The following is a 24,886-nucleotide window of genomic DNA, read 5'->3' as shown; positions in this document are numbered from 1 at the left end:
GGCAACGAGGAATATACTCTGAGGGGACTTCCGATGACTCTCTGCCATTTTACTTCGATAAGAGATGCTTTTACTAGTTTCCACGAAAAAACTTTGTCTCGAAATCTGGCAGAAAAACCCATAGAGAGTCTGGTCATATGGGAGGTACACCAGCAGCCGGACGCGATCACTAGGTTCACTGTGCCATAACAGAGGTGATATTACGTATGAATTGCCACTTAAGCTTAGATACAAAACACGGTTTTCGGTAACTCCTTGTAGATGTAGATGAAAGTGAACCATTATTTTTTGTAAGTTTCAACTGCAGACGACTCACACACATTTGCTTCTGCCTGATACGGGACACATATGAGACACAGCTGGCTGCCTATCAGACCAAGTGTGTTGTATTGGTTTAGTATGAATTTCAGCAGCTCTTCAAATTCACTGACAAGTGAAATGGATGGAGTACTATGAATTCTACCAGCATCCACCCCTTCCCTGCGCAGGGACGTACACATTTGTCTAAACCAATTAATCGAAAGTATAGAAAACGTAAGTCTTGATGGTCAGATGGGAAACTGAAACACTGGCTTGCCCAAGTGCGCATTGCCACTTTTCTGAAACGAATTTACGAGAGGTAATACTGCTGCTGAGACAAGGATACACTACTGGCCATTAAAATTGCTACACCAAGAATAAATGTAGATGATAAACGGGTATTCATTGGACAAATATATTATACTAGAATTGACACGTGATTAGATTTTCATGCAATGTGGGTGCATAGAGCCTGATAAATCAGTACCCATAACAACCACCTCTGGCCGTAATAACGGCCTTGATACGCCTGGGCATTGAGTCAAGCGGAACTTGGATGGCGTGTACAGGTACAGTTGCCCATGCAGCTTCAAAACGATACCACAGTTCATCAAGAGTAGTGACTGGCGTATTGTGATGAGCCAGTTGCTCGGCCACCATTGACCAGACGTTTTCAATTGGTGAGAGATCTGCAGAATGTGCTGGCCAGGGCAGCAGTCGAACGTTTTGTGTATCCAGAAAGGCACGTACAGGACCTGCAACATGCGGTGGTGCATTAGCCTGCTGAAAAGTAGCGTTAAGCAGGGATCGAATGAAGGGTGGAACCACGGGTCCTAAAACATCTGAAATGTAACGTCCACTGTTCAAAGTGCCGTCAATGCGAACAGTACCGAGACGTGTAACCAATGGCACCCAATACCACCACGCACGGATGATACGCCAGTATGGCGATGACGAATACACGCTTCCAATGTACGTTGACTGCGATGTCACCAAACACGGATGCAACCATTATGTTGCTGTAAACAGAACCTGGATTCATCCGAAAATATGACGTTCTGCCATTCGTGCACCTAGGTTCGTCGTTGAGCACACCATTGCAGGCGCTCCTATCTGTGATGCAGCGTCAAGGGTAACCGCAGCCATGGTCTCCGAGCTGATGGTCCATGCTGCTGCAAACGTCGTCCAACTGTTCGTGCAGATTGTAGATGTCTTGCAAACGGCCCCATCTGTTGCATCAGGGATCGAGATGTGGCTGCACGATCCGTTACAGCCATGGGGATAAGATGCCTGTCATCTCGATTGTTAGTGATACGAGGCCGTTGGGATCCAGCACGGCGTTCCGTATTACCCTCCTGAACACACTGATTCCATATTCTGCTAACAGTCACTGGATCTCGAGTAACGCGAGCAGCAATGTGCGATACGATAAACCGTAATCGCGATAGGCTACAATCCGACCTTTATCAAAGTCGGAAACGTGGTGGTACGCATTTCTCCTCCTTACACGAGGCATCACAAAAACGTTCCACCGGGTAACGCCGGTCAACTGCTGTTTTTGTATGAGAAATCGGTTGGAAACATTCCTCGTGTCAGCACGTTGTAGGTGTCGCCACCGGCTCCAACCTTGTGTGAATGCTCTGAAAAGCTAATGATTTGCATATCACAGCATCTTATTCCTGTCGGTTAAATTTCGCGTCTGTAGCACGTCATCTTCGTGGTGTAGCAATTTTATTGTCAAGTAGTGTAGATGTGAGAGACAGACACAGCTATGTTACATGACTAGGCCTCTTCGATTTGGTTTATTTTTGGAATGGCTGTGGGAGCCGTAGAGGGAAAGGACATCGAAATACACGGATACCGTTTTTTAAATCTTTTATGTTGTGATAAACAAGTGGGACATGTGGGATCACTTTACAGCATCTTCTTCCTGTCGGTTAAATTCCGCGTCTGTAGCACGTCATCTTCGTGGTGTAGCAATTTTAATGGCAAGTAGTGTAGATGTGAGAGATAGACACAGCTATGTTACACGACTAGACCTCTTCGATTTGGATCATTTTGGGAAAGGCTGTGGGCGCCGTAGAGGGAAAGGACATCGAAATACACGAATAGCTTTTATTCAATTTTTTATGTTGTGATAAGCAAGTGGGACATGTGGCGATCGCTTTACAGCATCTTCTTCCTGTAGGTTAAATTTCGCGTCTGTAGCATGTCATCTTCGTGGTGTAGAAATTCTAATGGCAAGTAGTGTAGATGTGAGAGACAGACACAGCTATGTTACACGACTAGACCTCTTCGATTTGGATCATTTTGGGAAAGGCTGTGGGCGCCGTAGAGGGAAAGGACATCGAAATACACGAATACCTTTTTCTTAATTTTTTATGTTGTGATAAACAAGTGGGACATTTGGAGATTGCTTTACAGCGTCTTCTTCCTGTCAGTTAAATTTCGCGTCTGTAGCACGTCATCTTCGTGGTGTAGCAATTTTAATGACAAGTAGTGTAGATGTGAGGGACAGACGCAGCTATGTTACACGACTAGACCCCTTTGATTTGGATCATTTTGAGAAAGGCTGTGGGAGCCGTAGAGGGAAAGGACATCGAAATACACGAATACCTTTTTCTTAATTTTTTATGTTGTGATAAACAAGTGGGACATTTGGAGATTGCTTTACAGCGTCTTCTTCCTGTCAGTTAAATTTCGCGTCTGTAGCACGTCATCTTCGTGGTGTAGCAATTTTAATGACAAGTAGTGTAGATGTGAGGGACAGACGCAGCTATGTTACACGACTAGACCCCTTTGATTTGGATCATTTTGAGAAAGGCTGTGGGAGCCGTAGAGGGAAAGGACATTGAAATACACGAATATCTCTTTTTTCTTAATTTTTTATCTTGTGATAAACAAGTGGGAGATGTGGCGATCGCTTCGCACGTGCAGATGCACCCCCACCTGCGCGACGTGCGGCTGTCGTACAACCTGCTGGAGGCGCTGGAGGAGGACACGCTGTGGGGGCTGCCGGAGCTGCGCACGGTGGTGCTGACCGGCAACCGACTGCGCGCGCTGGCGGGCGGCGCGGTGCGCCAGCTGCCCGCGCTGCTCACGCTGATGCTGGCCGACAACCGGCTGGCGGCGCTGGCGCCCGCCGCGCTCAGCCACCTGCCGGCGCTCTCCAGGCTCGACTTGCAGCACAACCGGCTCAAGGAGCTGTCGCTGTCCGCCTTCCACAACGTCACCGCGCCCGCCACCCATATGGCGCTCAACCTGTCGTACAACGCGCTGGCCGCGCTGCACGCCGCCGATAGCGACCTGGAGATGTACGTGCGGGTACTCGACCTCTCCCATAACCTGCTCTCTGAGGTGAGCCACTGCCCGCAGGGGGGCGCACTCTGCTCCGGACTGCGCTTTCGCGGGCCTCCCGCCATTTAAAAGGCATGTACGTCGCCTTGTGTACGAAAAATCCATTATGTCACGTGTATCTTAGAGGTGAAGGTCGTACAGGGATAAGCAAGGTTACAGACGATGACAAAATGCATACATATAACATGAGAACACAGCAATCGCCGTAACCGAATTTCCCAGAAACTTCGCACAATGCAACAGGGGTCAAAATAAGCGAACACGTGTCTCGGCTTATCCGTAGATATTCGACCATTTCTGGGAAGAGAGGGTGAAGTTTTCGAGGTACTGTATGTGCCTTCTTCTATCAAGCTGAAGCAATGACACAGTGGCTAGGGACTTGGCATCACACTTTTGTATACTGAATTCGGAAACCGATTATTATAATTATTTTTGTTCTTCACTTATCCACCCATGTCCATAGAAGACTACTACACGTTGTTTCCGATTATATATTGAAATGACCTTGCCATCATCAGCTGGCACAGGAACGTACAACCTCCAGACGGAGGCTGCGGCAGAGGGGTGGAGATTATATAAAGTCGGCTTCCATCAGAGATCAGTGACACACCAAGGACGCCTGAAGATGACAAGAAGTCGGCTTGCCGAAAGATCGCGCCTTTTGGACGACGCTACCCGGCTGAATACCCGAGAAATTTTGTGTATCGTGCAAGAATGATAACAGACGCTGATAACCTGCCACATGCAAGATCTTCAGGTACAACGGCTATGACTTCCATCAAATAAATGAAATGATTTCAAGCACGACCACCGACGAGGAGTAAGAAAAGAAACTCGCTTTTTTCTGTTCTGTGGCCCCGTGTCGAGCAAGATAAGGCGTCTGCTGAAACCTCGTGGCTCGCAGTAACAGCGTCTGGAGTTTTGTACTTAAAGAAGCCATTGTAATTAAAATCGCCGGTAACAACCCAAATACAGACTGTGGCCGGCAGCTGGTGTATATAAGGGGCGTATCAGCACTCGACTGGCACTCATACCACTTGACAATGGCCAAAGAGTGCTTGGCCGAAAGCTCGCGTAATTTTAATCACTTGACATGAATGGGAACCAGAGATCACTATATTCGACGTCGTCCTTATTCCTCAACTAATCCTATGTCGGATGAACGTAGTAAAAAAAGAACAGTAAGTGAATAAAAAATTATACGAAACTGTTTTCCGTGACATTACAGTTCTCTGTCTTTATTTACAATCATTTCAAAACTCCATTTTTCGGGAATGTAATGCGTTATGTGCTGTTGGCCGCAAAATTATTGTCAACACTTGAAATCTACAGCGATGTACTGGTTGATCAAAAAGTCAGTATAAATTTGAAAACTGAATAATGTAGATGGAGAGGTACAAATTGACACACATGCTTGGAATGACGTCGGGTTTTATTACAACGAAAAAAATACAGAAGTTCAAGAAATGTCCGACAGATGGAGCTTCATCTGATCAGAATAGCAACAATTAGCATAACAAAGTAAGACAAAGCAAAGATGATGTTCTTTACAGGAAATTCTCAATATGTCCACCACCATTCCTCAACAATAGCTGTAGTCGAGGGATAATGTTGTGAACAACACTGTAAAGCATGTCCGGAGTTATGGTGAGGCATTGGCGTCGCATGTTGTCTTTCAGCATCCCTAGAGATGTCGGTCGATCACGATATACTTGCGACTTCACGTAACCCCAAAGCCAATAATCGCACGGAATCTCTGGGGACCTGGGAGACCAAGCATGACGAAAGTGGCGGCTGAGCACACGATCATCACCAAATGACGCCCGCAAGAGATCTTTCACGCGTCTAGCAATATGGGATGGTGCGCCATCCTGCATAAACATCGTACGTTCCAGCAGGTGTTTATCAGCCAGGCTGGGGATGATGCGATTCTGTAACATATCGGCGTACCTTTCACCCGTCACGGTAGCAGTTACAAACCCAGAATCACGCATTTCCTCGAAGAAAAAAGGCCAGATAACGGTAGATGTGGTAAACCCAACCCATACCGTGAATTTCTAGTCGTGCAATGGAGTTTCCATGACAGTTCTAGGATTTTCGGTAGCCCAAATTCTGTAGTTGTGGGCGTTGACAGACCCAGGGAGCGTGAAATGAACATCGTCGGTCCACAACACGTTACTCAACCAATCGTCACCTTCCGCCATCTTTTGAAACGCCCACACCGCAAATGCCCTCTTCTTCACTAAATCGCCAGGTAACAGTTCATGATGCCGATGGATTTTGTACGGATAGCATCGGAGCGTACGCCTCAGTGCCAACCAAACAGTAGTGCATGGAATGCCGGTGCGACGTGCGACTGCACGAGCGCTGACTTCCCCGTGCACAGACGTACCCACTACAGTCTCCATTTCTTCCTGAACTGTCTCAGCAGCATTACGCCTTGTGCTCGGTCGGCTACTACAGGGTCTATCGTCTAAACAACCCGTGGCTTCGAACTTCGAAGTCATTCTCACCACAGCTGCGTTTGTCAACGGACATTTACCCGTTCGAATCCCCTTCCTATGGCGATAGGATCGTAACACTGAACTAGCACATTCCCCATTCTGATAATACAGCTTCACTAAAAGTGCCTTTTCAGGTAACGTCAACATGCTGCGACTGCTGGTGCATCTGATTCTCTCTCTCATTACAGCTCCCTTTATACACGATTGTTATGCGAAGTCACTGAAGTTTTGCTGTCCAGCGCCATCTGTAGGACATTTTGTGAACTTTGTTTTTCGGTCCTAATAGAACCCCATGTCATTCCAAGCATGTGTGTCAATTTTTACCTCTCTATATCCATTATTTTCAAATTTATACTGACTTTTTGATCACCCAATACGTTGCTGACGTAGTTTCTTTCGCAAGTGCGATTCATACAAAGAAATTCCGCTGTGACAAATATGCCTTCGTGTGATACTTGTGGTTTTTGGAATTTTTATCTCTAGAGTACCTCTACAATCAGTGTCATCCAAGAGAATGCACCAAATCTTCCTGAAGAACAAACATAAGAATTAAATATGAGAATGATGGATTTATGTAGTACTGAAATATAAGACTATGAGAATTTAAAAAGATTGTGGGACCTAAAGATACCATTTACAGATATGTTATATAACAATCATGTGATATTCTGAAATGCAATCGTAATATTGCGATTAATATAATGCCCTTATATCCTCTCTCTTGATAGGAAACATTCATGTAGTAATCTTCTACGTACATGGACAAATAAATGAAGAAAATAAAATAAATACGAACACTAATAGGGTTTCGAATACAGGACGCTATTGATTGTATTTAGATGTTCGACCTCTCATGTGACAAGGTGGGCTGAATTTAACGCCCACTAAAAGGTATTTAATTCCCGTCGAAAACTTTGACAATCGTTCTTTCAGAAACTATCAAGTACCTATGTATAAGCCGAGACACGTGGTCGTTTTTTTTGGCTGCTTTTCTTCTGAGCAAAGTTGCTGGGAAATCAGGTTATGGCACTTGCCGTGTTCTTATCGCGAGTGTTACCGTGGTTTGTTCCTTTGCAATTCTTTCTGCAGCTGGTTCCTATAAAGTAATATACGAGGGTAATTCCAAAACTCAGGTCTCCTATTTTTTTATAAGTACAGAACTCTGTTTGTGTGACAGTTGGTCACACTGTTATGAAGAGTGATTCAAGCGCTGTGTGTAAACATGCGCACGCCGCGCTGAGGCGCTCAGACTTGGATTGGCAGCTGTTGAGAATGCAGCTCTCGTTGAATGTTACCGCCAAGTGCGAACTGCGCGCAGTTATTCGGTTTTTGTACGCAAAGAGCACTGCGCGCATTGAAATCCATCGACAATGGACGGAAGTGTGTCGTGAGTCGTGCATGGATGTCAAAAATGTTCGTAAGTGGTGTTGAGAATTTGCAGCTGGTCGAACGAAATTCACCACGAACAAAGGAGCGGGAGACAGTGTTGAAGATTGAGCAAAGCATGCGTGAAGATCGACAGATCACTCTGGATGATCTCTGCACGTTGGTTCCTGAGGATTCCCAAAGCACGGCTCACAGAATTTTAACGGAAACATTGAACTACTGGAAGGTGTGCGCTAGATGGGTGCCACGCATGCTGACTGAAGACCACATGCGACAACGAGTTGATACTTCCCGCGGATTTCTTCACCTCCTTGCAGTCGAACGGGACAACTTTCTGGACTCAGCTGTCACGGGTGACGAAACCTGGGCATACCACTTTACACCTTAGACCAAGCAACGATCACGCCAGTGGCGGCATCCTTCTTCCCCAAACCCGCGGAAATTCAAACAAAAACAGTCTGCCGCTAAAGTCATGACAACCGATTTTTGGGACTGGCAACGGATATTGTTGGTCGACTTTATGCCCACTGGGACCACAATTAAGGCTGACAGGTACTGTGAGACTCTGAAAATACTCAAACGGGCAATTCAGAATCGCAGAAGAGGAATGTTGAGCAAGGGCGTACACATTCTCCATGAGAACGCTCGCCCACACATCGCTCGGCAAATCGTTGCTCTCCTGCAACAGCTTCTTGGAAGATAATCACCCACCCATCCTGACTTGGCGCCCAGTGACTATCACCTGTGCCCTAGGTTAAAAGGACATTAGGCCGGAAAGCGATTCAGCTCCGACGACGAGGTGAAAGAAGAGCTTCATAACTTTCTGAACAGCATGGGCATAGAAAAACAGCCACAGCGTCTACAAAAATGCATCGACAGAAATGGTGATTATGTCGAAAAATAGCTAAATGTTCAAGCTGTAAAGTGATGTAAACCATTTTGGAAATAAACAGGTGTTTGTACTTACAAAAATGGGAGACCTTACTTTTGGGATTACCCTTGTAGTGGCAAAACCGAAGATGGGAGAACTATTATTTCAAGGATATATGATTTTTAAAATTCATTCTACTGTTCTGCAACATTTAACTCTTTGGTTCAGTTGATGAAAGCTATTGATTGCGATATGTAGTATTTAGATGTTCAATTTATTTTTAAATTATGGTATTTTTAACCGAGGGAACTATTTTTCTTTTTGAATATGTCTTTTGATAAGGTAAGAAATATATAGTTTTAGTGCAGGAGATATTAACTGAAATAACGCTGGAAACAGTTGTACTCTTCGAAATGCGGGTCGTCGATTTATTGAGAAATCTGGAATGACAGGCCCAGTCTTAGACGCCAAACCAACTGGAAGACTAACCCTAATAAACGAACATCGGTTGTTGGATGTTACTGACTCTAAGGAGCAAATACCTGCAAAATCACTTCCTAAATTGGCACAAGAAAAAGATATCCGGCTTGCAATCGTGGGTTACTGGTGCGTGAGTTGAAGGAAGTGGTGAATCAAAAGCAAATTCCTTACTGAAAATGATGTACATATTATATTGAGAGGAATACCTTCATTATTCTTGATGTCAACAGTTATACAGATGAGGCCCGATTCTACCTCTCCGATCACGTTAAAACAGAAAACACACGAATAAGGGCAAGGGGATCATCGTACTGTGTTTGGAGCCGTATTGCATGATCAGGGTATTGATATGTCGTCAGCAATTCTAGACTTTAACTATTTGAAGAAACCTTCAACAATAAATTTTCTTTTTAACGATTCAAGATATCATTGGCCAGTTAAAGGAAGATGGGATCACCTGTTCATGGTTTCAGCTAGATGGCGTTCCAGGGCACACTGCTAACAACAATACACGTCTTGTGGAAGAAATTTTTGGGGAACGTGTCATATGAAACAGCCATATCCGTAACTTCATGTGATACTCTGGTAGTTACAAATCTTTTAATACGAGTTATATCATGAAACTAACAAAAAGTGTGGTGCCTGTTATTTGCTTGAGACAATTAATGAACTTTAATTCCAGAGATAAAAATCTGTTTCACAAAACACTTTTCGCTGTTCAGGGCAATTACCACTTCTAATTCAAACATTCATGGTAATTGTATCAATTAAACATAGGTAAGGAACATTTTAGTTTTATAGAGGCTGTCAATAATTTATAAAAATCGCACTAAAAGACAACGTCTGTAAGGAATCAGATATAAAATAACAATTAGGAGCGTCCTTATATAACTTGCGTAATTTTTTATTTAATTCTTTTGATCACAATGACCATTGAACAAAATTGTCAGTTTCGCCTATGCAATAACCATCTTCATAATCTGCTATAAAAGAAAAAGATAGTACATTACTAGCTACTACATTAAAAGATTAAAAACAAACAACATAAATTAAAATATGAACATGCTATGCCTCTCATTTTGTTGCGCTGCAAGAAGTCATAACCATATAAAAATAAGGTAAGTCAGAATTTCCATGCATGCCTCAACCAGTTATGTTCAGGATGGAATGCTATCCTAGAGATCGCAGACGCAAGTGTAACATGCAGGTATTTATACAAAGTAATTGAAAGAGGGGCATTTAAAATTAAAATTCAGTACAATATTTTCATTTGTTTGTAATTAATCAAACGGATTTCTAGTAGAATATATAAATGAGTAAAAAATCTTTCCCTCTCTTGAAATTTTAAAAGGTACAGGTACTGTAAAATTCCGCATTCTGACCATAGACGGGCAAATCGGATGGGATGGACTGCCGTGCCATTTTCTGACAACGGCGTCGTCAGAGGTGATATGGAAGGGCGTGTGGTCAGGATACAGCTCGCTTGGTTCTTGACGGATTTCATAACCTCGGAACCTCTACTAGCCGTTCAGATATCTGCTCTATTCAAGTCCTCCCACGAACGAAAAATCCACAGCAGTACAGTAAAGCGAAACCGGGTTACCAGCATGACAGTCAGCTGTTATGACCATTCATCTACAAAGGCGGATATTCTGAAAGTTTAAATCTGTTCACAATTTAACAAAATATTCAGGAAATAAAAGCTAATTACAGAAGTCATTTCAAAATTAAATACATTGGGGAATTTTTTATTTTATTGTTATTTCATGCCCCTCGCCCCATTTGAGAAGGGAGTGGCCTGCTCGTCACTCAAACGATTGTAAAACATTTAGAAGAAACGTACTTTTTATACAATGAAAAGGCAGATGGTCAGTTACAGAAGTTAAAAGATGAAAAGCTGATTAATTGATTAATTGAAATGTGTATTGACAGATAAATGTCAAATGAATGTTTAACACAGAAAGACATGTTAGCAGTTGCATAAGTTAAAGGACATAGCTAATTTGTTAATTGATTATATTATATACACAGATGTATAAAATCAAGCGTGTCATAGACTGCAAGATGTAGTTGTATGAGGGGCTTGTACCATTTTGGCTACTGCTTAGGATAGGATTTGTATGGGCTGATGTTTTGACGAGGGTTTATGGAGAGATGTTGGTGGAGGTGAGTGGTGAGGAAGGGAGCCCTGACGAGAGGAGCGGATTCTCCTATATCTGGTAGGACAGGTATATATCAGAGCGGATTTCATAGATGGGTAATGGAGGCAATATAAGTTTCGTTGAGGCAGGATGCTGAGAGGATGGTGATGTAGTGTTGGGGGATGTGGTCAGAGGGGCATGGCAGAGTAATGCGATCAGAGAGCCGGGGAGAAAATGGTGGTTGGCTAGTGTCTAGTTTTCGAGTAATATAGGATACTTGGAAGTGTTCGAGATGGAAAGGTAGGGCCAGGAATTCAAATATTGTGGTGGGGGATCTGGATAGGAGAAGGTAAGTGGGTCCGAAAGGCTAGGCGGAGCGCATCGCGTCGAAGATATGAAGGGCTTGATAAAAAGAGGGAGAAGAGGAAATCCATGCAACATTTTCAGAGCAGAGGAAGGATCGGATGACGTATTTATACACTATGTGACCTAAGTATCCAGACACCTGGTTCAAATGGTTCAAATGGCTCTGAGCACTATGGGACTCAACTGCTGTGGTCATCAGTCCCCTAGAACTTAGAACTACTTAAACCTAACTAACCTAAGGACATCACACACATCCATGCCCGAGGCAGGATTCGAACCTGCGACCGTAGCAGTCGCACGGTTCCGGACTGCGCGCCTAGAACCGCGAGACCACCGCGGCCGGCCCCAGACACCTGGCTGAAAAGGACTTACAAGTACGTTGCGCTCTTGGAAGTCCCAGCATCAATATCTTTCTAGTATCGATTTCGATAACAAGTAAAAGTCGTTGAGATTCTCAGTTCTCAAGCTGGATTAAATATATACATACTTAAATAAGTTTGTACGGGACGCTCAGTACCAGAGTACTGCTCGCACTTGATAATTACTTTTATGTAATAACATATATCTGTTGTCAGTCACGATTTTCATTGCATTTATCTCTTGCAATGCGCGTTTCGGGAAAAGGTTCCAATTCCAAGCTGGTTTTCTGTATACTGTACCACGTAATAGCGCTGTTTTCGTTGCCTGAGGTGCTGTATTGGTTATCATAAATAATTTATTGGCTAAACTATTTACGTATGCTTTTTTAAATTTTTATTGAAAATTGTTTTATTGAAAAGGGGCAATAGCAAATGAATAGTCAGTCGTTAGCCCAGCACGGTACAAGTTTTATTATACAAGGTTGCTGAGAAGTCGCTCTCTATTTTTAAATGTCCACATTTTTTTATTTATGGTTATTTAAATACGGAAAAACTGTAGTCACTTCTAAGGACCATGGAAATGGAAATGAGCGTTTGGCGTCATTGGCCGGGAGGCCCCTCGCGGGGCAGGTCCGGCCGCCATATCGCAGGTCTTATCACATTCGGCGCCACATTGGGCGACCTGCACGCCGGATGGGGATGAAATGATGATGAACACAACACAACACCCAGTCCCTGAGCGGAGAAAATCTCCGACCCAGCCGGGAATCGAACCCGGGCCCAGAGGACGGCAATCCATCACGCTGACCACTCAGCTACTGGGGCGGACTTCTAAGGACCATGAGAATATGTGATCTAACCCAAAATTCCACGTTGTGTGAGAAACGACATAAACGTATAGGAATGTCACCAACTCATTTCTGCTGTAAATTCACACATACATTTGCGAGGACAACTGTGATCCTCTCCTCTAATTCTTCCAAAGTGCTTGGGTATGTTTGGTACTCCTCCTCTTTGGCTCAACCCAGAAGAAGAAGGGGTGAAGTCAAGACTTTTCGGAGGCCATTCATTGGGTGCTCGCCTTCCCAGAGAACGTCCTGGAAAGTGTTGGTCCAGCCAGTCACCAACGATGCAGGCAAAATGAGACGGTGCTCAGTCTTGCCGAAAAAGGATATCTATAACATTGTTCCATTGTGATATCAGTGGTCACACGCATTCTCTCAGCATTTGGCGGTACCGGTCGGTACTCTTACTTTCTCTCAGTATGAAGGGACAATGAGACGTTCTGTGGTCATTCCACACCAGACTGTCAGTTACTGTCTACTTTGTAGTTTTCCAATTGGCGTTCCTGCATTTGTTTCTGCCCAATAATGGCAGCTGTGTCGATTGACGCATCCCCCTATGTGAAACACCGCCTCATAACTCCAAAAAACGTTCTTGAAAAAATCTGGCCAATCAGTATGCTATGACAGCATAATTTCCCCACATTCAATTCGCTTTTCACAGTCCTCCAAAAATAACTCATGAACGTAATGAGGTTTCGAGGGTTTCCAGATAAGGTCCTTCTTTAACACTATACGCAACGTACGCCTGGTGATTCCACTCTCAAGAGCTGCCTGGAGTGTTGATTTACCAGCACTGATCATGAATATGTTCTTCACTGCTGCTACTTTTTCTGTAGATCGCGCCATCAGATGTCGTCCTCCACATGGTTTATCCACAACTGACCCAATTGTCATCAGCTTGGTATGACAATCCGTAATAGTTTTAGTATCAAGACTGGCATGAGGGGCGTTAACACCCCGCCATCATCGGTTAACAAGGCCATACTTGAAACTGCGACGCTACCAGGGTGTGCAGTTGTAAAAATCAACCTTGCTGTCATCTCCTCGTTATCACGGTATAAGTGCATATTTTTATTTTTATAATTTTATATTTTTATGATTTTTGGTTGGGGTGGCTTTAAATATTGTGGGCTAGCATGAGACTTTTAATTAACTTATACCGCGATAACACTCGTACGGACATCGGCTACCCCGAAGTACGTACGATATAATATTTTTTTTAAAACACAGCGCGCGACTCAACGCCTTCTAATAAATAGTTTACGTGAGCGCTGCTATTTACAAAAGAAAATATGCGTATTCTTACGCAAACTGTAATTATTAATATGGGTCAAGGGGCTACTGGTTATTTATGTACCAAATTACATATAGATTAACTGAGATATTGCGGAATGAAATGATTTTCAATATTTCTTGTTCATTATTTGCAAGGCAAAACTGGAGAGAATCTCGTCCGTCTTTAGGCGGCAAAAATGAAATATACTGAACTCATTCAGTGCTGTGAATTTTGGTAACTGAAATTAATTTTAACTTCAAAATTAATGAAAGATCAAAATTGAGAAGTCTCTCGCATTCACATTTAATAACATGAATCGTCAGCGTAATGGCTGACTAAATCCTGCTAGGGGAGAGCTCCCTGCACCACGAAGTCCTGTAAAAACTTTGTTAATTATAATTAATGATTGCGATCATTGGAGGTGACAACTAAGTCAATAATACACACTTTCTAATAACAATTTCTATTATATTTTTCAGAAATACGGACCAAACTTATTAATTATCAGACAGCACTACAATGGCGGCCTACCGCTAGACGAAAAGAAACAGGAGAGCTAGTTCATTCAAAGCATTGTCTCTGATCTTCATGGCCTATGTTACACAGAGATTATAGCAAAAAAACAGTGTTTTGTTCATTACATCGATATTTGTGTTTTGATAATAATAACTTACGTTCTTTACTATTTGTCATACATCGCGCACACGTACACAGTCTTGAAATAATTTATAATTCACACGGCTCATAACAAAAACTTACTTTCCCTTTCTCGAAATGTCCATTTATGTGACGTACCGTCACATCGTTCACCATAAGAAGATGCCACGGACGCTCAAGCTATTCTCATGGGTCCTGTAACAAAATACAAAAACTTTCTTTAATAAATATCAACAGTCACAAAACTTAAGGAAATTTAAAACCAGGGAGCGACCTCTTAGTGACGCTCCTCCCGCATATTCATTGACAATATGGTTGTCACAATGGTGGGACTTAACCCTGGCATGCTTTTTTAAGGCGTAACATTTGACTGTGTTTTATTGTGACTTCTAGACTTATTTGTCCTGTAGATCTGAGGATGGCCCATAACGGCCAAAATCGGCCACTTTGTATTGTAACTGGGTTTTCTCCTTGTGATGCTACTCAATTGGCAGGATGAGCATTACTGCAAAGGGCATTTGATTCTAAAGCATTATGTCAGGGTGAAAAACACTAAATAAATTACTTTTTCTCTCTTAACAACATGTGGGCAGGGTGGGTTCTTCCTTGGCTCGGGTATGAGGTAGAATGACACAGCATTTTTACATAAGATAGCTTTTATTGAAAGTTTTGTACAACGGTTTCCTTACTGGAGTGTTCTGGCAGGGAGAGCGGAAGCTGTGTTGTTTGCGAATCCTTCTGCTGCGGCAAGGCGGCGTCTGATTACGCCTGGCGGTGTGTATCTCGTGTCGCCGTTTTGCCCAGTTGACTGGAGACGCGCATCGTGCTGTGGCCCGTTTCATTATTGAGAATGAAGTCGTGAATCGGATGGTGATGCCTTGGATGTGGCATCCCAGTGTTTCTCTTCTCTATGAGGCCGCGTGTGACAAGTGTTGTGACGGCGGGAGAAGGCCAGCGTCCCGGAATCGAACAACGGGCTCCAGATTGCCAGTCTTCGGCTGTCAGATCTTCATCTCCAGCTCACAGGTGACTGCTGATGTGAGGCCGTCTCCTTCCCGTCCTCACGACTCACCCCGATGCGTAAAAATCAGCCTTCAAATACCTTATAACTTCTGTCTTCTGGCAGCGAGGCTGCTGCTTGCTATTCCATTACAGCGGCGGACTTGGTGATTCTGTGTACGATGTAGTCTCTTCCTGCATGGCGGTCTTCAGCACCGAAAGTGAACTGAAAACTACTCCTCTAGGGCCCACTGCGTCTCGCGTATTTATGCACTTCAGTTCACTGGAGGTGAACGGCTTCAAGGTCATTGCCTCTTCGGTCAAGTTGAAAAGCTTCTCGAAGAATCTTCTTAACGTCGGTCGTTGGCTCTTGGAATGTAGGCGAGGGCCTTTGATCACATGTGACAGTTGAGAAACACGTGAGCCGGTCGGGCGATGCCCTGATGGCTGAATCGACAGCTCTTGGAATGTAGGCGAGGGCATTTGATCGCATGTGACAACTGAGAAACACGTGAGCCGGCCGGGTGATGCCCTGACGGCTGAATCGACAGCGTCCACTTATGTGGGGAGGGCGATGGGTTCTCCTCAATGTGCTGACTTCATGGTCATTGGCTCCTCTGTCACTGCTGCTCTGCCCGTTGTTTGCCAGTGTGTAATTCTTCTAAACTAAACCAAGTTTTTCATTTATTTTCTAATTTCTACTTCACATTGATTTCACTAATTTATTTACCTATCTTAAGTACCGCTCGACAGTATGAAATTTGTGTGATTGTATCAGAAAATAAATTCTTTTGGTAGGAAACTATCACAGGGTGTCTCTATCCAACCGAAACGTCGTTCTTTCCTTGGTCCCTGCACACAGGCCACCTTACCTTACCTTACCTTGCTTCTGCCGCAGATCCCGGTGAACTTCCTGCGCCGGCTGTCGGGCTCGCTGCGGCGCCTGCACCTGGGCTACAACCGGCTGTCGCGGCTGGAGGCGCGCGCCCTGGGCCCCCTGCCGCACCTGGAGGAGCTGTCGCTGCCGCACAACGGTATCGTCTCGCTGCGCGCGCAGGCGTTCGCCGGGGCCGGCGGGTCGCTGCAGCTGCTGGACCTGTCGCACAACCACGTGGAGACGCTGCAGCCGCGCCAGTTCCACGGGCTGCCGCGCCTGCGAGTGCTCGACCTGTCGCACAACCACATCCGGTCGGTTCCGCGCGACGCCTTCCGGGACACTCAGCTGGAGCGGCTGGACCTGTCGCACAACCAGCTGGTCGTGATGCCCGGCAGTTCCCTGGCCGAGGTCGGCGCCACTCTGCGCCGCCTGCAGCTGTCGCACAACCAGCTGGAGCACCTGGACAGCAGCATGTTCCTCGAGACGCCGCACTTGCTCCAGCTGCACATCGCTCACAACAAACTCACCATCCTCCCGGACAACGTTTTCTCCAGTGTGGATGGCCTCTCGGACTTGGACCTTTCGGGCAACCCGTTACGTGCGAACTTCAAGGAACTGTTTCATTATGTGCAACGACTGCACACTCTCAGCCTCGCCAACACGGGACTCAGACTGTTTCCGCCTCTTCCCCTACCTCATCTGGTGCGTCTAAACCTCAGTGACAACCTTATCGGCGATGGTGACGGGAATGCGCATTTAGATTCCACATCGTCCAGAGACCTCTCTCGGTTGCGGTACCTGACTCTCTCTGGCAACCGGTTAGGAAACGTACCTGCTCATATTTGGCCCATGACACCTCTTCTGCGAGAATTAGACCTTACAAGGAATCCAATAAAGGTCAGTACTGTGCTGTTATTATGTATATTTTATATTTTCATTGTCTCTGTGTCACTTGTGAGAGTGAATAATCTTCCTGATTTAATTCATAGCCGGCCGCGGTGGCCGAGGGGTTCTAGGCCCTTCAGTCAGGAACCACGCGGCTGCTACGATCGCAGGTTCGAATCCTGCCTCTGGCGTGGATTTGTGTGATGTCCTCAGATTAGTTAGGTTTGCTTAGTTCTAAGTCTAGGGGACTGAGGACCTTAAATGTTAAGTCCCATAGTGCTTAGAGCCATTTGAACCATTTTATTCATAACAGCAGGAACACACACAAAAATTGTTCATCTTCTGTTGATAATAAGTGACGTCTTTGTGCTACCCATTCTTCCCTTCTCTGCTAAGAGTGGGCTTTATATCGTCATCTACCATAAATATCTTTGGCATAGTTCAAAATTTAGACTTCATATTTCATTCTTTCGCGTCTTCTGTGGTCTTACACTGTCTGTAAAGGAAGTTAAATCTGAACAATTCCACAGTTCGCCTTCAGCATTCGGAATGACAGAGTACATACAAGGTATTGAAAGTCGTCTTCCTAGGGTCATAGAAAGTCTTTAAAATCAAGTTTTCACACAGACGGTCAGGAAATGTAAACGGGAATCTCTGTATGATACTCTATTGTATCTCCTATGTATGGACGAGAGTAAACATTGCACCTCCACTGAGGCCAATTATTTCCGCTCTGATGTACTGTATGAGGTTATGACACTGACGTAATTCCCGTCGAGACAAATAGAAATGGACACAAAGTTTAAGCACATCCTGCACTTCGACGTGAAATAAACACGCGGCAGCACACGCACAACAATGGTGTCATTCAATAATATAGGTGGACGAATAAAAGTGTTTAGTATTCGAGAAAGTCAGTGCAACAATGCTGGTACCTGCATCCCATACATTATATAGGCAATATGCGAACAATACAAGAGAGCTTTGGATACATACAGATGCATATGGACAGTCATTATTTCCTCATACCATCAGCTAATCGAATGGGAAAGAAAGCCACTTACATTAGCATCACGTTTTGTGGAGTCATTTGCGGTGTAACGAAAGGTTATCACCATATTTAATGCAGATAGGTCAACGATAATGGGGACACACAGCAACAGAAAATACCAGCATCCCATATGGAATTGTTTCTTAGGCGAACTATTCAAAATGACCTCTTTGTTAAGTCTAGTTAAGTTCTTTACTTTACCTCCAAATTTCTCTTTCCGTTTCACTGAAGAACACTTGCACCTGGTGGTTCACTTGACAGAGTTACTTACATAAAACATCAGCTGTAAAAGGGAACGTTATAGACTTACTGAACACATGACTGATCCACAGGATTGGTGTACTGTACTGTTCTCTGAGGTGAGAAAACTCATAGGATAGCGATATTCACGTGTGCAGATGGTGGTAGTATCGCCTACGCAAAGTAAAAAATGTCAGTGCATTGCTGTGATTTGTAGATTCATGTGAAAAGTTTTATACGTGATTATGGCCACATGATGAGAACTGACACACTTTGAACTCGGAATGGTAGTTGGAACTAGACACTTAGGACATTTCCATTACAGATATATTGAAGGAATTCAGTATTACGAGATCCACTGAATGAAGTGTGTGCCGAGAATACAAAATTTCGGCTTACCTCTTACCACAGACAATGCAGTTGCCGATGGCCTTTACTTATCGACTGAGAGCAGCGGCGTTTGCTTAGAGTTGTCAGTTCTAAAAGACAAGCAACACTGCATCAGATAACAGCATAAATCAATGTGGAACGTACGACGAACGTAGCCGTTAGGATAATGCTGCGTAATTTGGCGTTAAAGAGGTATGGCAATATATGACTGAGGCAAGTAGACTAAAACACCTCTCTGGACTCGTGGCCATATCGGTTGTACCCTGTAGTATTGGAAAACTATGGACTGGCCAGAAAAATTGCAGCTGGTAAGAGCTGATGGTAGCGTTCGACTGTGGTGCAGACGCTACGAAGCCTTGGACACAAGTTGTCGACAAGCACTGTGTAAGCTGGTGGTGACTACATAATGGTGTGGGCTGTGTTTACACGGAATGGACTGGATCCATCTCAGTCAACTGGAAATGGTTATGTTCAGCTACTTGGACACCATTTGCAGGAGCGTCCTCATTACCAGTGCCGTGTGTGACCGAGAACAGACACGAGGAAAAAGTGCATGACATTTACACATGAGCCCACCGAAGTGGCCGTGCGGTTCAGGAAGCTACAGTCTGGAACGGAGCGACCGCTACGGTCGCTGGTTCGAATCCTGCCTCGGGCATGGATGTGTGTGATGTCCTTAGGTTAGTTAGGTTTAATTAGTTCTAGGTGACTGATAACCTCAGAAGTTAAGTCGCATAGTGCTCAGAGCCATTTGAACTATTTCCACACGTGGGGTTGCAGGAAATCAGGCGAAACGTCATGGCAGGCACCCATATTTGGCGGGAAACACTATTTCCTAGGCACCTATAAGCGCTCACTGTGAACTCAGAACTGAGAAGGGTGACATGACGTTATCTATAGCCGTCACAGAGACACTGTTCAACACATCTGTGGATAACGTCATTTGATTTTCACTGTGGATTCCATTTCACTATTGAACGTTCATCACTTTCCACAGAGCTTTCTAAGACACCAGATCAACTTCAACCAATTGAGGTATGCATATCTCTTACTGTCTGGAATGGAACACAGTGAGGGTAAGAGCCACCTATGTGCCAAAGGAATGGAGGCGGGGGTGAAAAGAAGCGTAGCTCACGACGTGCATATATAACGAGAGTATATTCATCTGGTGTTGGAGAATGAGAGCACTTAGAGACTTCCACACAATTTGAAGCCTTTACGAGACATTTTCTTGCTCACAGCCTCCACAAAGTAGAGAAAGAAAAATAGTTTATTGCTTACAACATTTTCGCTGTTCATGCAGTAAAACTGTAGCATCAGGTATGAACTTTTAATTTAAGAGTTCTTTAGTGTTTGCACCATATTTTACAGACGTTGTCCACATACACCACTGAATGTTCTTCGAAAATTTTTCATTGTACAGTACACAGATAAGAAAATATGATGTCATGAACACTGATATGCATGAGAAACGGCCACATTACATATGACATTATAACAGAGTATTAACAGAGTACCCCTTTGCTACTAACTGTAATCACAACAATTCATGCAGACAGTATCCACGTGTGCCACTGGATGAATTTGGAAAATCGTATCGTTGTGCGACACATAGTCCAGTAGGTAGTTCATAAGCATTCAGTTGTGTGAAAACCAATCTATTTGTCTAAATTCCTAGAGATACAGATGAAATATGTGTGAAGTGTGTTAAACATATATGGCATATGTGGCATATGTGGCATAACTGGAGGAACAAAACTCCTCCTGAACCCTGTATCGATTTGAATCAAACATTTTACACACAATATTTACTGTCTGGAAAGAAATACTATTACGATAAGAACCAGTAACTTCCTATCGGCATGGGGGTGGTAGCGTGGATGAGAAGAGGGAAAGAGGAGATTGACTACGAGGGAGAGAGAAGGAGAAGACGTACACAGATAGGAGGCAGGAATAGACGGCTAGACATAGGGAAGAGGAGGGGACTCACAGAGACAGGGGAGAGGAAGTGGATTGAGAAAGGAGAGAGGAGGAGATGGACAGACACAGGAGTGAGGTGGAGTTGGATATGAGAGGTGGAGGAGATGAAGAGAGAGGAGGAGCAAACTGACAGAAAGAGGGGAGAGGAGCATATGGACAGAGAGTGAGGCAGGTGGAGATGGACAGTGTGTGGCGTGAAGCAGGTAGGAAGAGAGAGAGAGAGAGAGAGAGAGAGAGAGAGAGAGAGGATGAGATGGTCAGAGAGAGGGGGAAGTGGGAGATGAAATAACAGGGATAAATACACGTACGGATAATGCTGATACCCAGCAAGCATCATATACACTATTCATCCAAAGAGTTCCGAAATTGGTTTTTAACTGGCCTACACATGACATGAGAGCACTAATTACGATGGCAGCTTCGACTAACGACTGTAAACAACAGATTTACATTTCACCAGTCGGCTGTCAGCAGGCAGTGTTGAGCAGAGGACATACAGCCATATTGTGTCAACGTTATTTGTCGCAAAACAGCAGCAACGAACTGAACACCTAAAAATTTAGTGTTCAAGACATTCCCAAGAATTGTTTGAAGAAGAGAAAAGTGTGTGCAAAGATTTTTCTTCACACGTTGACTTCAGAGCAAAAACGGTGAATGTGGTCGTCTTCCGCAACATGATAGCAACGCAAGACACGGAAAATTCTTTTCTGAAAAAAAAAAAAAAATCACAGGTGACGAGAACTGTGTTTATCAAGAGCGACCGACCGCAGGATGAAAAAGTGCAGAAGTCCATCTGAACGGTCATCGTTTTGTGACATCGGTAGCAAATTCAAACCAATGTTACGCTCGAGTAGAACAACATCCTAAAGAACGTCTTTTGTGATAGTTTCACATTGTTGTAAGAACTTTCGGTGCGTTGTACTTAAGTGGGGAGAGTCTACATAGGACATAAGAAGCATTAAAACCAACTTTTTAACTTTTCTTTATTTTTTATTTATCAAGTCTCAAAATTTATTGGACTGACGAGGAAGACATTGATGTGTGTAACTGCTCGCAAACAAACCCTCATCCACGTTCAACTACTTATTTTCGTCGTTGATCGCAGAGTCGAGGATATGAACAACCCAAGACTAATCGTGTATACGGGCCACTGAAATGAGATTTATGAGGCATATGAAAAGCACCACTCTCATGGATCAGATACAAAAGAAGCCATGAGAGCCAAGTTAAAAATTTATTCAATTAATTAATAGAATAAAAGAGAGTACAAGGGCGGAAATATATCGATGGGATTCCAGAAGGAAGATAGCAAAATAAATATTGAACTACAAACTATACGTGTATGCGATCCCGAAAGCCATGGGAAAATATAGAGAGGCATCTTATAGAAACTCTGTTTTCTTAAGATACCTTAGTGTGATACAGCACTTTCACTCTATAACAGAATTACTAGCAAAAAACTGTGTCCGAATTGGTATTTGAAACACACATTTTTGAGATGTGATACGAGAGCGATACCTGTGGTATAGGGGTAGCGTCTTTGATTCATAATCAAAACGTCTTCGGTCCCGGGTTCGATCCCCACCACTGCCTAAATTTTGATAAATAATCAGCATTGGCGGCCAAAGACTTCCGGCATAAGAAGTCAGCCTCATTCTGCCAACGTCCTTGTCAAAGAGGGCGGAGGAGCGGATAGAGGTTCAGGGCACTCTCTTGTCCTAGGGGTGGGAAATTGCCCCTAAAGGCGGAAGAATCAGCAATGATCAACGACATGAGGATGCAGAAGGCAATGGAAACCACTGCATTAAAGACACGTAACGTGTATCCACAGGAAATGTGGCCTGTAATTGAAGAAGTGTCATGATGATCTCTCCATTGGCTTAAGATTCCGGAATGGTTCCCCATTCGGATCTCCGAGAGGGGACTGCCAAGGGGGAGGTTACCATGAGAAAAAGATTGAATAATCAACGAAAGAATAACGTTCTACGAGTCGGGAGGTGGAATGTCAGAAACTTGAACGTGGTAGGGAAACTAGAAAATCTGAAAAGCGAAATGCAAAGGCTCAATCTAGATATAGTAGGGGTCAGTGAAGTGAAGTGGAAGGAAGACAAGGATTTCTGGTCAGATGAGTATCGGGTAATATCAACACCAGCAGAAGATGGTATAACAAGTGTAGGATTCGTTATGAATAGGAAGGTAGGGCAGAAGGTGTGTTACTGTGAACAGTTCAGTGACCGGGTTGTTCTAATCAGAATCGACAGCAGACCAACACCGACAACGATAGTTCAGGTATACATGCCGATGTCGCAAGCTGAAGATGAACAGATAGAGAAAGTGTATTAGGATATTGAAAGGGTAATGCAGTATGTAAAGGGGGACGAAAATCTAATAGTCATGGGCGACTGGAATGCAGTTGTAGGGGAAGGAGTAGAAGAAAAGGTTACAGGAGAATGTGGGCTTGGGACTAGGGATGAAAGAGGAGAAAGACTAATTGAGTTCTGTAACAAGTTTCAGCTAGTAATAGCGAATACCCTGTTCAAGAATCACAAGAGGAGGAGGTATACTTGGAAAAGACCGGGAGATACGGGAAGATTTCAATTAGATTACATCATGGTCAGACAGAGATTCCGAAGTCAGATATTGGTTTGTAAGGAGTACCCAGGAGCAGATATAGACTCAGATCACAATATAGTAGTGGTGAAGAGTAGGCTGAAGTTCAAGACATTAGTCAGGAAGAATCAGTACGCAAAGAAGTGGGATACGGAGGTACTAAGGAATGACGAGATACGTTTGAAGTTCTCTAACGCTATAGATACAGCAATGAGGAATAGCGCAGTAGGCAGTACAGTTGAAGAGGAATGGACATCTCTAGAAAGGGCCATCACAGAAGTTGGGAAGGAAAACATAGGTACAAAGAAGGTAGCTGCGAAGAAACCATGGGTAACAGAAGGAATACTTCAGTTGACTCATGAAAGGAGGAAGTACAAACATGTTCCAGGAAAATCAGGAATACAGAAATACAAGTCGCTGAGGAATGATATAGATAGGAAGTGCAGGGAAGCTAAGACGAAAAGGCTACAGGAAAAATGTGAAAACATCGAAAAACATATGATTGTCGGAAGGACAGACTCAGCATACAGGAAAGTCAAAACAACCTTTGGTGACATTAAAAGCAACGGTGGTAACATTAAGAGTGCAACGGGAATTCCACTATTAAATGCAGAGGAGAGAGCAGATAGGTGGAAAGAATACATTGAAAGCCTCTATGAGGGTGTAGATTTGTCTGATGTGATAGAAGTAGAAACAGGAGTCGATTTAGAAGAGATAGGGGATCCAGTATTAGAATCGGAATTTAAAAGAGTTTTGGAGGACTTACGGTCACATAAGGCAGAAGGGATAGATAACATTACATCAGAATTTCTAAAATCATTGGGGGAAGTGGCAACAAAACGACTATTCACGTTGGTGTGTAGAATATATGAGTCTGGCGATATACCATCTGACTTTCGAAAAAGCATCATCCACACAATTCCGAAGACGGCAAGAGCTGACAAGTGCGAAAATTGTCGCACAATCAGCTTAACAGCTCATGCATCGAAGCTGCTTACAAGGATAATATACAGAAGAATGGAAAAGAAAATTGAGAACGCGCTAGGTGACGATCAGTTTGGCTTTAGGAAAAGTAAAGGGACGAGAGAGGCAATTCTGACGTTACGGCTAATTATGGAAGCAAGGCTAAAGAAAAATCGAGACACTTTCATAGGATTTGTCGACCTGGAAAGAGCGTTCGACAATATAAAATAGTGCAAGCTGTTCGAGATTCTGAAGAAATTAGGGGTAAGCTATAGGGAGAGACGGGTCATATACAATATGTACAACAACCAAGATGGAATAATAAGAGTGGACGATCAAGAACGAAGTG

The 24,886-nt window shown here is 43.9% G+C and overlaps 1 protein-coding gene across 1 annotated transcript in view; it reads left to right on the top strand.

Moving 5' to 3' along the window:
- Nucleotides 1–24,886, top strand: part of LOC124775174 (chaoptin-like) — a 165,040-nt gene that overhangs the window by 115,569 nt on the left and 24,585 nt on the right. Inside the window, exons 7-8 of the mRNA XM_047250013.1 lie at nt 3,238–3,657; nt 16,440–17,315. Of these exons, the coding sequence (XP_047105969.1) occupies nt 3,238–3,657; nt 16,440–17,315 (1,296 nt within the window). The remainder of the gene's footprint in view (nt 1–3,237; nt 3,658–16,439; nt 17,316–24,886) is intronic.

The sequence above is a fragment of the Schistocerca piceifrons genome, chromosome 2 (genome assembly GCF_021461385.2).
Source record: "Schistocerca piceifrons isolate TAMUIC-IGC-003096 chromosome 2, iqSchPice1.1, whole genome shotgun sequence".
NCBI classification, from domain to species: domain Eukaryota; kingdom Metazoa; phylum Arthropoda; class Insecta; order Orthoptera; family Acrididae; genus Schistocerca; species Schistocerca piceifrons.
The sequence above is the reverse complement of the archived record's forward strand: the minus strand, read 5'-3'. Positions and strand labels throughout refer to the sequence as shown.